The sequence below is a fragment of the Halichoerus grypus genome, chromosome 3, assembly GCF_964656455.1.
Source record: "Halichoerus grypus chromosome 3, mHalGry1.hap1.1, whole genome shotgun sequence".
Lineage (NCBI taxonomy): Eukaryota > Metazoa > Chordata > Mammalia > Carnivora > Phocidae > Halichoerus > Halichoerus grypus.
This window is the reverse complement of record NC_135714.1, coordinates 32,183,856-32,199,068: the sequence shown is the minus strand read 5'-3', so window position 1 is coordinate 32,199,068 and position 15,213 is coordinate 32,183,856. Positions and strand designations below refer to the sequence as shown.

General features: G+C 38.5%; 1 protein-coding gene and 1 pseudogene across 2 annotated transcripts in view; both read right to left on the bottom strand.

The window, feature by feature from the left end:
• WDR19 (WD repeat domain 19) overlaps positions 1-15,213 on the bottom strand; it is a 99,824-nt gene that overhangs the window by 55,922 nt on the left and 28,689 nt on the right. For both annotated transcript variants that reach the window (XM_036112175.2, XM_078068518.1), the window contains exons 10-14: positions 9,211-9,281; positions 8,619-8,791; positions 8,412-8,526; positions 7,451-7,557; positions 6,656-6,778 (exon numbers count right to left, since the gene is read on the bottom strand). In XM_036112175.2, coding sequence (XP_035968068.2) covers positions 6,656-6,778; positions 7,451-7,557; positions 8,412-8,526; positions 8,619-8,791; positions 9,211-9,281 — 589 coding nt within the window. The remainder of the gene's footprint in view (positions 1-6,655; positions 6,779-7,450; positions 7,558-8,411; positions 8,527-8,618; positions 8,792-9,210; positions 9,282-15,213) is intronic.
• LOC144381227 (protein BEX2-like) lies at positions 10,868-13,231 on the bottom strand (annotated as a pseudogene).

The following is a 15,213-nucleotide window of genomic DNA, read 5'->3' as shown; positions in this document are numbered from 1 at the left end:
GGTATAACCTAGGAATGAAATTCCTGGGTCATATGGTAGCTATGTCTATTTATTTATCTATTTATGTATAGATTTATATTTTAGAGAGGGGGAGGGGCAGAGGGAGAGGAAGAAGGAGAGAGAGAATCTCAAGCAGACTCCCCACTGAGCACAGAGCCCGATGTAGGGCTGGATAACATGACCCTGAGATCATGACCTGAGCCGAAATTGAGTCAGATGCTTAACCAACTGAGCCACCCAGGTGCCCCTATGTCTAATCTTTTATAGACTTACCAGAGTGTTCTGCCAAGCAGCTGCACCATTTTACATTCCCACCAGCAGTGTATAAGAGTTCTGATTCCTCTCCATCCCCATCAACACTTGTTATCATCTGACTTTTTGATTATAGCCATCATAGTGGATGTGAAGTCGTAACTTCACATTTACTTCTGGGAACTTTACAGAGAAGTGAAAACCTTTCACACAAAAACCTGTATATGAACGTTTATAGAAGCTTCATTTGCAATAGTCAAAATCTAGAACCAATCCAGATGCCCTTCAATTGGTGAATGCTTAAACAAATTGGTATATCCATACCATAGAATACTACTCAGCAATAAAAATGAACAAATTATTGATGCACACAATGACTCAGATAAATCTCCACAGAAGTATGCTGAGTGAAAAAAGGCCAATCCCCAAAGGTTACATGGTGTATGATTCTACTTATGTAACATTATTGAAATGCCAAATTATAGAAATGGAGAACAGAGTACAGTTGATCCTTGAACAAAACAGGGATTAAGGTTACTGAACCCCCACCCTGACAGTTGAAAATGCATGTATAACTTTGACTCCCCCCAAACTAAATTACTAAATAGCCCTACTATTGACTGGAAGCTTTATCAATAACAAATAGTTGATTAACACATACTTTGTGTGCTAAATATATTATATACTGTATTCTTCCAATGAAGTTAGAGAAAATATTATAAGAACCATAAGAGAAAATACATTTACAGTACTGTATTTATTGGGAAAAAAACCCACATATAAGTAGACAGGTACTGTATTCATTGAAAAAATCCACATACAAGTAGACTCATACAGTTCAACCCCTGTTGTAACCCTTGTTGTAACTATAACTTTGTTACCAGGGATCAAGGCTGAGGTGAGGGCAGGAGGCAAGTGGGGGTGTCTATAAAATAGCAACATGAAGGTGTCCTTGTGGTTATAGAATTATTCTGTATCTTGACTATCAATGTTAATATCCTGATTATGATATGTAATATAATGTTACCATTGGGGGAAACTAGGAAAAGAGCATATTGGATCTCTCTGTTTTGTTTCTTATGTGGGATCATTTTGTATTGTTTCTTAAAACCACCTGTGAATCTACAATGATCTCAAAATAAAAAGTTTAATTAAAATAAAAGCACATACATCTTGGACTTCTATTCAGGCCAAGATAGAGTAACAGCCTGGATTTAACTTTCCTACCCCAAACAACCAAAACCAGTAGACAAAAATCATGAAAAAACAAGTTTTCAAGATACTGGAATGAGGCAACAAAGAACAATTTCTGCCTGAGATTTTGGAAACAAACCAGGTAAGCCCTGTGAGTCCTCCAGCTTTTGCTCTGAGAGTTTTCAAGGCATGGCAAAGGGAGGAGGATGCAGGCAGAGCATGGCTCCCCAAGCTGAGGAGATGGAGCTGAAAGTCTGGGGAGAACAGGGGGCTGGGGTTTGCAGAGTACGGGAGACATAAGTTTGGGTTGCTGCACTGGGTCCACTCTGAGTCCTTAGCAGGTGCTGTCACTGCATGCATGTGAGAAAACCACAAGGCCAAGGAAAGAACCATCCAAAGGGATTAGAGGGAACAGGAATAATAACTATTCCCAACAGCCAGACTGGAAAAAATCATAGTTCACAAGGCAGTGGGTAGAGAACTCAGAAAGATCAGAAGTGGGAATAATTAGCTATAGACTGAGCAGCATTTCACATCTGCCTAAGAAATCATAAAACCAGACTCAAAAAGGGTCAAACTACATCTAAGTCAATTAACTGCATTCCAGAGCAAAGCTCAAGAATATTTTTAGAGGGGGCGCCTGGGTGACTCAGTCGGTTAGGTCATGATCTCATGGGTCCTGAGATCGAGCCCTACATTGGGCTCTGTGCTCAGCAGGGAGTCTGCTGGAGATTCTCTCCCTCTCCCTCTCTACTTCCCCATGTTTGGGTGTAAAAAAAGACTATTTTTAGGGATACAAAAATATCCAGCATCCCAAAAGGTAAAATTACCAGGTATGCAAAAAAGTAGAAAAGATGAACCATAGCTTAAAGTGGTTCAATATGATTGTGTATTTTTTATTATTTGATTTTATCTAATTTGTTGACTTATTAGCTACAACTCTATTATTTTAGTGGTTTAGGTTTTGTAGTATACATACAACCTGATAACAGGCAACTACAAAAGATCTACAGCTAAAATCATACTAAGTGGTCAAGAACAAGACGAAGATAGCCATTCTCACCATTCCTATTCAACAATGTATTAGAATAAAAGGCATCCATGGGGCACCTGGGTGGCTCAGTCGGTTAAGCATCTGACTTCAGCTCAGGTTATGCTCTCGGGGTCCTAGGATTGAGCCCTGTGTCTGGCTTCCCACTCAGAGGGAAGTCTACTTCTCCCTCTCCCTCTGCCCATCCCCCTCTTAGTATTCTCTTTCTCAAATAAAATTAATAAATAATATAAATAAATAAATAAAAGGCATCCATATTGGAAAGGAAGAAGTAAAACTACATTCAGAGATGACATGATCATCTATATAGAAAATCCAATGAATCTACAAAAAACTACTATAACTACTAAGTGAATTTAGTTAGGCTGCAGTATACAGGATTAATACCCAAAAATCAGTTCCATTTCTATATGCTACAAACGAATAATCAGAAGTTAAAATTTAAAAAAGTAATACTATGCATTAAAAATAACAAAAATATGAAATACTTAAGGTATAAATCTGACAAAAGGGGTGTTTGTACACCGAAAACTCAAAAACACTAAGAGAAATTAAAACCTAAATAAAGGGAGATATATATCTTGTTCATTGGTGAGTAGACTTTGCTAAGATGGCAATTGGTCTGTAAATTCAACATGATCCCATTAAAATTCCCAGGAGGCTTTTTGTAGAAACTGACAAGATTATCATAAGTTCAAATAGGAATGCAAAGTACTGAGAATATAGCCAAAACAACTTTAAAAAGAAACTCAAAGTTGGAGGGGTAATGTCACCTGCTTTCAAGACTTATTATAAAACTACAGTAATTAAAACAGCGTGATACTGTTATAAACACAGACACACAGATCAATGGAATGAGCAATTCCAGAAAAAGACCCACACATTTATGGACAATTTGATTTTTGACAAAAGTACAAAGGCGATTTAGTGGAGGAAGGACAATCTTTTCAATAAATGGTGCTGGGACAACTGGAATATCTTTAAACAAAAAAATGAACTTTGATCTAGACTTCACAGCATAAACAAAAATTAACTCAAAATGGATAATAGACCTCAGTACAAAACATAAAACTACAAAACTTATAGAAGAAAACACCAGAGAAAAACTCTGTGACCTTGGGTTAGGCAAAGATTACTTAGATATGACACCAAAAGCACAATCTGTAAAAAAGAAATTGGTAAGCTGGACTTCATCAAAGTAAAAAAATTTATTCTCTGTGAAAGACACTGTTAAGAGAATGAAAAGGCAACGGATGCACTGGGAGAAAATACTTGCAAAGCATATATTTGATAAATTATAGACTTGAATACAGAATAAAGAACTCTCAAAAATCAATAATAAGAAAAGAACCCAATTAAGAAATGGCCAAAGAAATTTGAACAGACACTTCACCAAAGATATACAGAGAGCAAACAAGCATATGAAAAGATGCTGGCGGAGAGGGAAGGAGAGGGCGCCTGGGTGGCTCAGTTGGTTAAGCAACTGCCTTCGGCTCGGGTCATGATCCTGGAGTCCCGGGATCAAGTCCCACATCAGGCTCCCTGCTGAGCAGGGAGTCTGCTTCTCCCTCTGACCCTCTTCCCTCTCGTGCTCTCTCTCTCATTCTCTCTCTCTCAAATAAATAAATAAAATCTAAAAAAAAAAAAAAAGAGAGGGAAGGAGAGAAGGAAAAAAAGAAAAAAAAAAGAAAAGATGTGCCACAGGAGTCCCCTAGGGAAAAGCAAATTAAAATCATACGCAAATAATGAATCATGGAACACTACATCAAAAACTAATGATGTAATGTATGGTGTAATGATGTAATGTAACATAACATAATAATTAAAAAAAAAAGCAAGTCTTCATTTGAGCAAAAGAAAAAAAAATCACAATGAGATTTCACTACACACTTAAGAGTGGGTTAAATTAAAAAGATTGACCATATCGGGCACCTGGGTGGCTCAGTTGGTTAAGCGACTGCCTTCGGCTCAGGTCATGATCCTAGAGTCCCTGGATCGAGTCCCGCATCGGGCTCCCTGCTCGGCAGGGAGTCTGCTTCTCTCTCTGACCCTCCCCCCTCTCATGTGCTTGCTCTCTCTCATACTCTCTCTCTCAAATAAACAAATAAATAAAAAATCTTTAAAAAAAAACAAAACAAAAAGATTGACCATATCAAATGTTAGTGAGGATGTGGAGGAATTGGAACGCTCACACACTGTTGATGGAAATGTAAAATAGTACAACCAATTTAGAGAACAGTTTGTCAGTTTCTTAAAAACTTAAACATACATATGCCATATGATGTAGCCATTCTCCTTCTCAGTATTTATCCAAGAGAAAAGAAAGCATATGTCCATGCAAAGACTTGAACATGAATGTTTATAGCAGCTTTATTTGTAAATACCCCATACTGGAAATAATCCAGGCTGGAAACAACCCCAAACGGGAAATCCCCAATGTCCATCCTTAGGTTCATGGTTAAGCCAATGATGATAAATGTATACTATAACATGCCACCCCAGCAAGAAAAAGGAATCAACAGTTGATACACACAAGAAGGCAGATAGAAAGAAGTACATACCATATGATTCCATTTACATAAAACTCTAGAAAACAGAAACTCATTTATAGTGACATCAGGGGCAGGACAGGAAGGAGGAATCATAAAGGGGCGTGAGAAAACTTTTGGCGGTGATGAATGTTTACTATTTTGATTGAGTTGATGGTGTTTCACAGGTATATGCATGTCAAAATTTATCAAATTGTGGGCTTTAAATAGTAGTTTGTTGTGAATCAATCATACCTCACTAAAACTTTAAAAAACATATTTTCAGAATCATTCAAGAAAGAGATTGAGATAAATGCTGACTTATGGACAGATCACCACACCTTGAGTTCTTATTTCAAAATGCCGTGTGGAATAGTGGAAAGAGTGGGTTTTACATCAGAAGATACTGTTCAAGTTCCACATCTGTTACAAACTTACTAACCTCTTAATCTTCAGTGTTCTTCAGTCTCTAACACTTCCCTGATTATTTTAGAAAACTAATGAGATAAAATAAGTGAGATCAGGGCTTTATAAACTGCTACATCTCATACAAATGTATTATATTTGCTATAACTTACCATATCCCTTACCACTTTACCTGACACATGAGACCTACCCTACTGGTGTATATTAGTAAAAAGATGATTATTTTAGGTCGAACTTAAAGTCTCTCTTATGGCAATAAGTATGCAACAAGACATGTTTTTTTAGAAAACAGTTTAACGTGAGAAAATGAAACATTTGAAAGTCAATAATTGTTTTTCTAATGTGGAAAACAGTGCCCTTCCTACCTTTACTAAATTCTTTGAGAGAATGAACAAGACAACAGGTATGATATGCTTTGAAAAATCTTTGAAAAATTTTTACAAATGTAAGATGCTATTACTATAACTATGTTTTATGTCCATCTGGCTAGTGTAATATTTAGAGATTTAGGGTACTGGTGGTTCAAAAGACCAAAGATTGGGGCACCTGGATGGCTCAGTTGGTTAAGTGTCTGACTCTTGATTTTGGCTCAGATCATGATCTCAGGGTCGTGAGATCGAGCCCCGGATCAGGCTCCACACTGAGCATTGAGGCTGGTTAAGATTCTCTCTCTTCCTCACCCTCTGCCCCTCTCCCTCCCCAGCTCACACTCTCTCTCTCTAAAAAATAAAACAAACAAAAAAACAACCACCAAAAGATTGAAGTGGGATTCCCAATATTCAATTAATTTCGCCATTTATTAAATGCCTACTAAATGTAGGCATTGGAGATCTAAAGTGGAATGATACGTCTTATGTTCATCACCAAAATAAACCCTTACAGCATCTAGATAAGGAAAATGAGGCTTGGAATGGGTTAAGCAGCACGTAGCGAGTAAGAGAACTGGCACTTGAGCTCAGATTTTCCAGACTCTTTTCACTCTGCCATCAAAATTGCTTATATAATCACAAAAGCACTACTAGCAAATCATGGGACCTATGTGCTGTACGTAAGTGTGTATAAAATGTAATGTATATATGTTACATACATACATCTATATGTATGTATATATTATGTATATATTATATGTATACACACACATAGATATTACAAAGCAAAAATTAGAAAGTCCCCTATGTTCTATATCAAAGAAGCCAGTACGTACATCTGTACCGTAGATGAGGAAATCACCAGTTAAGGCATGGCATAAAATACGGCACTTATCATCCACCGCTGGGAAAAGCCGAGTCTCACGTTCTTCTTGAGCATCCAAGATTTCACTTTCTATCTAAAACATAAAGAATAATAGTACCTTATAGATTTGAGTAAAGCTGGTCTGCACCATCTAGGGAGATAGGGAAGGGTCTTCTTCCTAAGTTCGATTAAACATTCAGACTCATTAGACTACCCGTCTATTGAGAAAGACATCAGACAAGAACCACAACTGCCAGCGGGGCAGCATTAAACACCCCTCTTTAGTGGGAATAATCTTTGCAGCAGGCTCTGCAGGGGTCTGGTAGGTTTTCTCTTTGGCTTCCCAGAAGCAAAGAGCCAAGAAATAGATGTAGGAGACGCCCCCTTGCTTAGAAGACCCATATTTCAGGAGCCAATTATCTTTTGAACAATTTAATAGGTATAGTTTCAAGGATCCCCAAAAGGGATATGCCCAAGTATGTCAGTCAATTCATGGCAGGAAGCCCAGACATAGAACATTCCCATCAGTTTTTAATTTCCCTCTAGATGCAGTTTCCCACCAGAGTAAGAAAGTTAATTGAGCATCTCATGCAGAAGGGTAAAGAGTTTTGTTAGTCCTTTAGCCACACCTGACTTTCTAGCTAGTCTGTATGTGGTTGCTTTCTGAACAAAGTTCTTGGTAATATAACATTAGGCTGTTCATCATCATCACTAATCTGAGTCGTCACGAGTCCCAAGGGCTCCAGGACATCAGAATTATACTTACCAAATGCAACTGGACTTTGCCTTCAAAAAGTGCAGCTGCATAGTCAGAATGAAGGCAAACACTGGCGACTGTCCCCAGATATTCCACATCTTTCAATTTTTTAACAGCTGTAGCAATATAAAAACACATATGTATTAAAATATAAATAAAATTACATTGAGATTTGCAACTAATTTTTAAATGGGTGCCTTTTTAAGGATATTCTGAATCTAAAATTTTTATTTTAGCCATTCTAAAGAAAATCGTAGTTGTCATATAAATTTGCTTTCAGGAATTCCGTAATGATTCACATGAAACAAAGTAACAGAAAATAAAATTACACGTGAAACAACCAAAAATTTTACTTTAGCGACAGTAAGCTTAATGGTGTAGTCTATCTGAGGCTAAATCTCGGCGGGCTCTACTCCTGTGGGATATCTGACCTCCAGTGGGGAGAAGCAGCAGCCAGGCTCCCTTCAGATGCTAATGGCCATAACGTAAAGAACAAAAGGAGGGGGGAGGGACCCAACGACCCGACCGAGGAGTGCCTAAGAAAGTCACTGTGCAAAGGCGCCTCACATTTTATTTCATTTAGTTTTCCTCACGACCCCTTGACCCCTACATGTAGAAGAATCCTCATTTTCCGGACCAAGACTTCTCAACCAGGGCTCAGAGAGGTAAAGAATTTGTCTACAGTCACCCAGCTCCAAGAGGCAGCAGGGGAATTTACACTCAGGGCCTAATTCTAAAGGTCATACTCTGCCCACTATACCACGCTGTGTTCACTACAAAGGCTAAGAATAAAATCTTCCCAAAAATTATGCAAAATTTTTACAGGATTCACAAAACTGTTAAGCTTCTTAAGAAAGAGACAGCTGAAGGAAAAGAGTGAAAGGCCCGGTCTTCAAAGAAACTTTCAATGCTCCCCAAATAATAACAGAAATTATACGCTAGGTAAGATGACAACTGGTTTGAGACTTACCATTCTCTCCAAGGACATAAAACCAAGCTCGATTATTCATTCCCACGGCCAGATGATAAAGCCCGACTGCTACGAAGTTGGGCTCCACGTCAATGGAAATTGCGATTGGCAGCTCCTGTAATACAGGAAAGGAACAGTAGCAGATCAACTGCTACAACTGCTTTGATTTTACTAATAAATACAATCAAAATAACACCATTTTCATACTCCTTCAACAGGGTTGGCTACGGTGACTTCAAGGAGGGAGGTGAGGTATGCAATCCTTGTGCTGCAGGCATCCCCGAGTATGGGAAGCTTGGTCAAGAAAACATGCAGCGAGCCCCTTTGGGTAGACAGTGCCAGCAACTGGCCATCATCTGTCCAGGACAAGGTGCCCAACCCTGAAATAATTGACAGAATAAAGGATCAATCAAAAACAAGCAAATATTTTCACGTAAGCTGCAGAGACATAAAAATCTTCAAGTGTTGTCTTTTAATAGTTTAGTTTATACAGAGTAAAAATTCACCACAGACAGGCATGTGAACACGAGCATTGATTCATTCGGTAGTGGCTCAAAAGGAAAGGATGTAAGAATTTAGGTTTTATAACTGAAATTGAGATTAAATTCACTATAAATCTTTAGATCAAAGTGGACTTATAGCCTTCTATAATTACTAAAATAAGTAAGTTATTTTAGGGAACTTTCATGAAGGGTGTTAATTTTATTCCTCTTATAATGAATGCAATTCAAAAAATAATAAACACATTACTCTGCCATTGCAGTGATAAAACGTCACTCTGCCTCAGAAAAATCAGTACCTTTATTTTCATCATCCAGGTTGATTATAGCATACATGTCTTTTAATTCTGCCAAGTCATGGATTTTGATGCTGAAAAATGAAAGAAATATGTATATTGTAAATATAAGTGTTAAATAAAATTGTTTTCGTTCACGAAAAATTGTAAGCTACAGAAGAGGTCAGTGTTCTCCAAAAAGGGATGTATAGGATAATCTATTGGGTCAAGGTAAGAAAATAATAGAATTTCTGTAATTATATCTTTTATATATATATAATATATACATATTGTGCCCGGCTTAATTTTCTGATCTACAGTTTCAGGAACATGGAGGTTTAAGTTGCCCTGAAGAAAAGTGTGAGTAGGAAAACATTCTCCTGAGCAGCACTAATTATTGTAAGAGGAATAAGGTTTCTCTTTGCAGTGTGCTCCCTCCACCACCCTGACTTCTTTCATACAAAAAGTAATGAGGTATAATAGAAAGAGCATTCGATTTGGAATCAGAAGGCATAGGTTGAAAGCTCTGAAAAACTGGGGACATATTACTCCATAGGGCTACTACAGTGAAGATAGGTGGGTTCAAGCCAATGAAAGCTGTGTGGCACAACGTTGGCCCCTAATGGCTGGAAGGTATCTTTCCTCCTTGTCTCCTTTCCTCTCTCCTCCCTTCTGCCCTCCCAGGGGTTTCCCTTGATATATTTCCCCTTGTTTTCATTTAACTTTTTGTTTTGATAGGATTATAAATCCACATGCAGTTTTAAGAAATAACACAGAGATTGTATATACCCTCCACCTTCCCCCCCAAATGATAACATCTTGAAAAACCGTAGGATAATATAATCAAAATATTGACATTGATATAATCCACGAACCTTTTTCAGATGTCCCAAGTTTTACTTGTATTCACTGTATATGTGTGTGTGTGTGTGTGTGTGTGTGTGTGTGTGTGTGTGTGTAGTTCTAAGCAATTTTATCACATGCAAGATTCCTGAGATCCACAACCACAGTCAGGATATAGAATAGTTCCATCACCACAAGGATCCCTTGTGCTGTCCTTTTATAAAGGCACTTACCCTCCTTCCTCTCCACCCTAGCTCCATCCCTAACCCTAAGCCACCACTAATCTGTTCTCCATTCCTATAACTTTATCATTTCAACAATATTACATAAATAGAATCATATCATATGCAACATTTTGTGACTGGCATTTTTCATTCAGCATACTTCTCTGGAGATTCATCTGAGTTATGGTGTGTATCAATAGTTTGTTTTTTTTTATGGCTGAGTAGTATTCCATGAAATGGATGTACCAGTTGAACACTCACCCACTGAGGGATATCTGGATTGCTTCTAGTTTTTTACTATTACAAATAAAGCTGCTGTAAACATTCATATTCAGGTTTTTCTGTGAATATGTCTTCACGTCTCCAGGAAAAATGGCCAGGAGTGAAACTGCTGGGTCATATGGTAACTGCACGTTCAGTTTGTTTGTTTTTTTAAGAAACTGCCAAACTGTTTTCCAAAGTAGCTGTACCATTTTACATTCCTACCAGCAATGTATGAGTGATCTAGGTTCTCTTCATCCTTCCCAGCATTTGATGTTATCACTATTTTTAATATACTAATACTGTGTGTTTCTCTGTTTATTTGGGTCTTCTTTGATTTCTTTCAGCAACATTTTGGAATTTTCAGCACACAGACCCTGTACATGTTTTGTTAAGTGTATATCTAGGTATTTCATTTTCTTTGGAGTGATTAAAAATGGCATATTTTTCTACATGTTTGTTGCTACTACATAAAAAATGTGATTGATTTTTTTTTGGTGTTGATCTTGCATCCTGAGACCTTGCTACACTCACTCAGTTTTAGTTCTGGGTGTTTCTTGTTTGTAGATTCCTTGAGATTTTCTACATAAGCAATCATGTCATCTGCAAATAGAGATGGTTTTACTTTTTTCTTTCCAATCTGGATGTGTCTCATTTTTCTTGTCTTACTGCAGTGGCTAGAACTTCTAATATTAGGTTGCATTAGAGCAGTGAGAGTAGGTATCCTTATCTTGTTCCCAATCTCAGGGCCAAGCACTCAGTCTTTCACCATGAAGTATGATGTTAGCTTTTTTTGTATGACAGGTTTTTTGTAGATGTTCTTTATCAAGTTGAGGTAATTCCCCTCCATCCCTAACTTACTGAGAATTTTTATCATGAATGGGTGTTGGATTTTATGAAATATTTTGTGTCAACTGATGTGATCATATGGTTCTTCAGTTGCTGATACAGTAACTTTGTTGATTTTTGAATGTAAATAAGCCTAGCATACTTGGAATAAATCCCAGTTAGTCATGAGGTATAATTCTTTTCATATATTGCCGAATTCAGTTTGCTAAGTTTTGTTGAGGATTTTGTGTCCAAGTTTATGAGAGAGACTGGTCTCTAGTTTTGTTTTTTTTTTTTTTTAATACTTTCTTTGATTTCGGTGTAAGGGTAATACTAGCCTTATAAAATAAGTTGAGAAGTGTTCCCTCCACTTTTATTTTCTGAAGAGAATTTTGTAAAATTAGTGTGAATTCTTTTTCTAAATGTTTGGTAGAATTCTCCAGTGAAACCATCTGAACCTGGAGATTTTTCAGGGGTTTAAAATCATTCTTCAATTTCTTTAAGAATTACAGGGCTAATTCAGATTATCTGTTTCATCTGTGTTGCGTTTCAGTGGTTTTTGAAGAATTTTTCTAATCTTCTAAGTTGTCAAATTTCTGAGTTGTTTGTAGTATTCCTTTGTAATTGTAAAGTTGTAGTACTTTTATTGTCCTTTTAATAGCTTCCAGATCTGTAATAATATTCCTGTTTCATTCCTGATATTAGTGACTTGTGTCTTTTTAATTTGTCATTCTTGCTAGAGGTTTATCAATTTCTTTTTCAAAAAATTCCAGCTGTTAGATTTTTTTTTCCTATTCTATTTTCATTGTCATCACCTTCTGCTCTTTATGATTGTATTCCTTCTGCTTTACCCTTATCTTGCTCTTTTTTTTCTAGTTTCTTGAGGTAGGGACTTAGATTACTGATTTGAGATTTTTTTCTTTTATATATAAGCATTAATACTACAAGTTTTCTTCTCAGCACTGCTTTAACTGTATCTCATATTTTGATATGTCGCATTTTCATTTTTATTCAGTTGTATGGGTTTGTTTGGTTTTTTTTTTTTTTTGGTCTTTTAAACTGCTTTATTAACTTCACAATATATAATGAGCATCTTGCCATGCAATAGGGTAAAACTCCCCTGCTGATAGGATCTTACAGATTGAGTCAAAATACAACATTCAATTAGAAGCTGGTCATAGGAACCCACAAGAGACATGTAACACCAAAAGGTTTACAACAAAGGTACACTGAGAACATGTAAGTTTAGGAAGCAGGTGTGTCTTCCTATTAAGTTCAGGGAAAACATCAGGATTCAAGGCATAAGGCAAAACTCCTCATGATGGTCATGGTGAGGAGGGTCAGTGTTAACCGCCCCTAGACTATGACTGAATTGCTTTTCCCTCAGGTGTCTCACTTCCCCCCACCCCCCCCAATCCTTTCCATATTCTCTTCTCTCATCCTTGCCTGTGGTTCTCCAAGCCTCTGAATCATGTCCCACCTACACTGTGGGATGGGATGCCTAACATGGAACCACCTACAATTTACTCTAGGCACACAATATTCACCAGCTTCCAAAGGGAGGGCCAAGGGCTCTCCTTTATTAGCAACTTGCTCCTTTTCATCCTTTTTTTTTTTTCATTTTCCTGGTTGGCATTGTCCATGCTGAGACTTTTTACTGCTTGTTCCTCTGGACGCCATTGCTCCTGGTCCCATCCTTGAGGTCTCCTGCTCCTCTCGATTTCTTGCCGCCAGCGTGCGGATGTGACACTTAGACCTGCACACCTGCCCCCCCCCCGCCTCCTACTCTTTGGGGCCCCCTGGCCCACACACCCCCAGGGCCACCGGGAGCAAGAAGGGAGCAAGTGAAGGATGGGTCTGACGCTAGAGCAAGGGACGCGAGTTGGCATTGGTGGGTCATGACTCAGTTGTGTGTATTTTTAAATTTGCTTTGAGATATACTCATGAATTATTTGGAAGTAGGTTAATTTCCAAGTGTTCATTGAATTTCCTGTTGTTTTCTGTTATTCATTTCAAGTGTGATTACATTATGGCCAAGGAACACATTTTGCATGACTTCAATTTAAATTTGTTGAGGTTTCAGGGCCCACGATATGGACTATCTTGGTGCATTTTCCATGGGTGCATGGAAAAAGCATGTATTCTGTTGTTGGATGGGATGTTCTATAGATGTCTGTTAGGTCTAGTTGGTTTACAGTACTGTCCAAGTCTGCTGAGAGTTTAGCTAAGCTACTCCATGGTACCGCTGGCTCAGCAGCCATCCTGTTTGGCCAAGTGGCCTGCAGTGACCTTACACTAGTCCCTCCTGTGAGTGCATGCCCTGGAGAGCAGCTCACAGAGTCACAAGCAAATGTAAGATCCTGATGTGACTTCCCCAAAAGCCCTCGTGATCAACAGTCTCCCCTGTCTCCCAGCATTTATATGCCTTATGTGCCCCTAGGATAAGATCTCTAGGGCTTACCAAAACCCCACTGTTTTGGTTAGAATTGACCAATCTGGCCTTAGCCTGGGAACCCTAAAGCAGTCTATTCAGGAACCCTATTTTTTTCATGAACCTGCTACCTGCAACATCTTGGCATTGGCATCTTTTGATTGCCTTTTCCCAAGTGAGTTGAAATTTTCCTGATTCTTCATATGTCAGGTAACTTTGGGTTATATTTTGGACATTCTGGACATTACATTTGAGACTCTTGCATCTTGTTTAAATCCCAAGGAGAAGGTTTAATTTTTTTTCTTTTTTTAAGCAATCAACCCAGTTGGGTTCAGGCTATCAGTATCAACCAGCTTTCTGTGAGATGTGGTTTCAGCGTCAGTTCCATTTTCAAAGGCTTTGCAGTTGTATTCAGATATGTCCCTGTTCGGTCCACTTTGTGGTCCATAGGACTTGCATTATGACCTGTCCCTTAGTTCTGTTCTCAAAGTCTTTGGTATCTTTAGGATAAGATACACATATATAGCTCAGGAGTGAACCTGGGAGTTCATAAATGTCTTTAGACGGTTGCTTTCCAGAGCTCTTTCCTCTCCAGGATCTCCCTGGTATGTTCTGATTCTCTGGGGCTCCCCTTTTTGGTATTCCAGCAGGAAAGCTGGGGCTTTACCCTGTAGTGCCTTGTCCTTCCCCAGCTGCACCCATACCTGTGGCCAAGCAGTGTGAGGGCACAGAGGAAAATAAGCAACAGGGGTTGCCCCACTTCCTGGGACCATAGCTCCTCTACTTGGAGGAAGGTTACCCTCTGTCAGAGCTGCAGGTGTCTGGGGGACCTTCCTGCCATTACTGTTGCTGCCACAGCCATGGCAAGGTTGCTTGGTGGCTGGGGCATGAAAGAACAGAGAAAGAGTAAGTGTTAGGAGTTCTCTTTCCTGCAACTTGAGGCCAGAACTAGAAGGCTTCTCTCGGAGCTCTCTCCTTTATGCTCTGGTGTCTACTTCCAAATTTTGGCTGCCTTGAGTCTTGAGAGACTGGAAAACAAGTGGGAGACTCCTCATTGGTTTGGTGGTATTTCACATTCTGCTCTTCTTCTTCAATGTGCCTACTCTTTACTTTTCAGAGTCCTTAAATAGCTGTCCCATGCCTTCTGCCCAGGTTTTATAGTTGTATTCAGTAAGCGAGACAGGGTGGAGCGTGCTGACTCCATATTACCTGGAATTACCTATTTTAAGATTGATTTTCAAGCATTCTCCATTTTAGGTTTTGTAGTTAGTAAACATTTAGCAATTTGTGTTTTACCCTGCGTGTTATAGCAGGAGTCCTAGAAATTTTCAATTGCAAACGTGTTTTAAGAGTGCAGGAGAGTATCGTTGGCAGATTCATACTAGCTATCAAAGTCTTGTTGAATCTTTTCAATATTCCTTACATAAGCTTTCCTAGGAA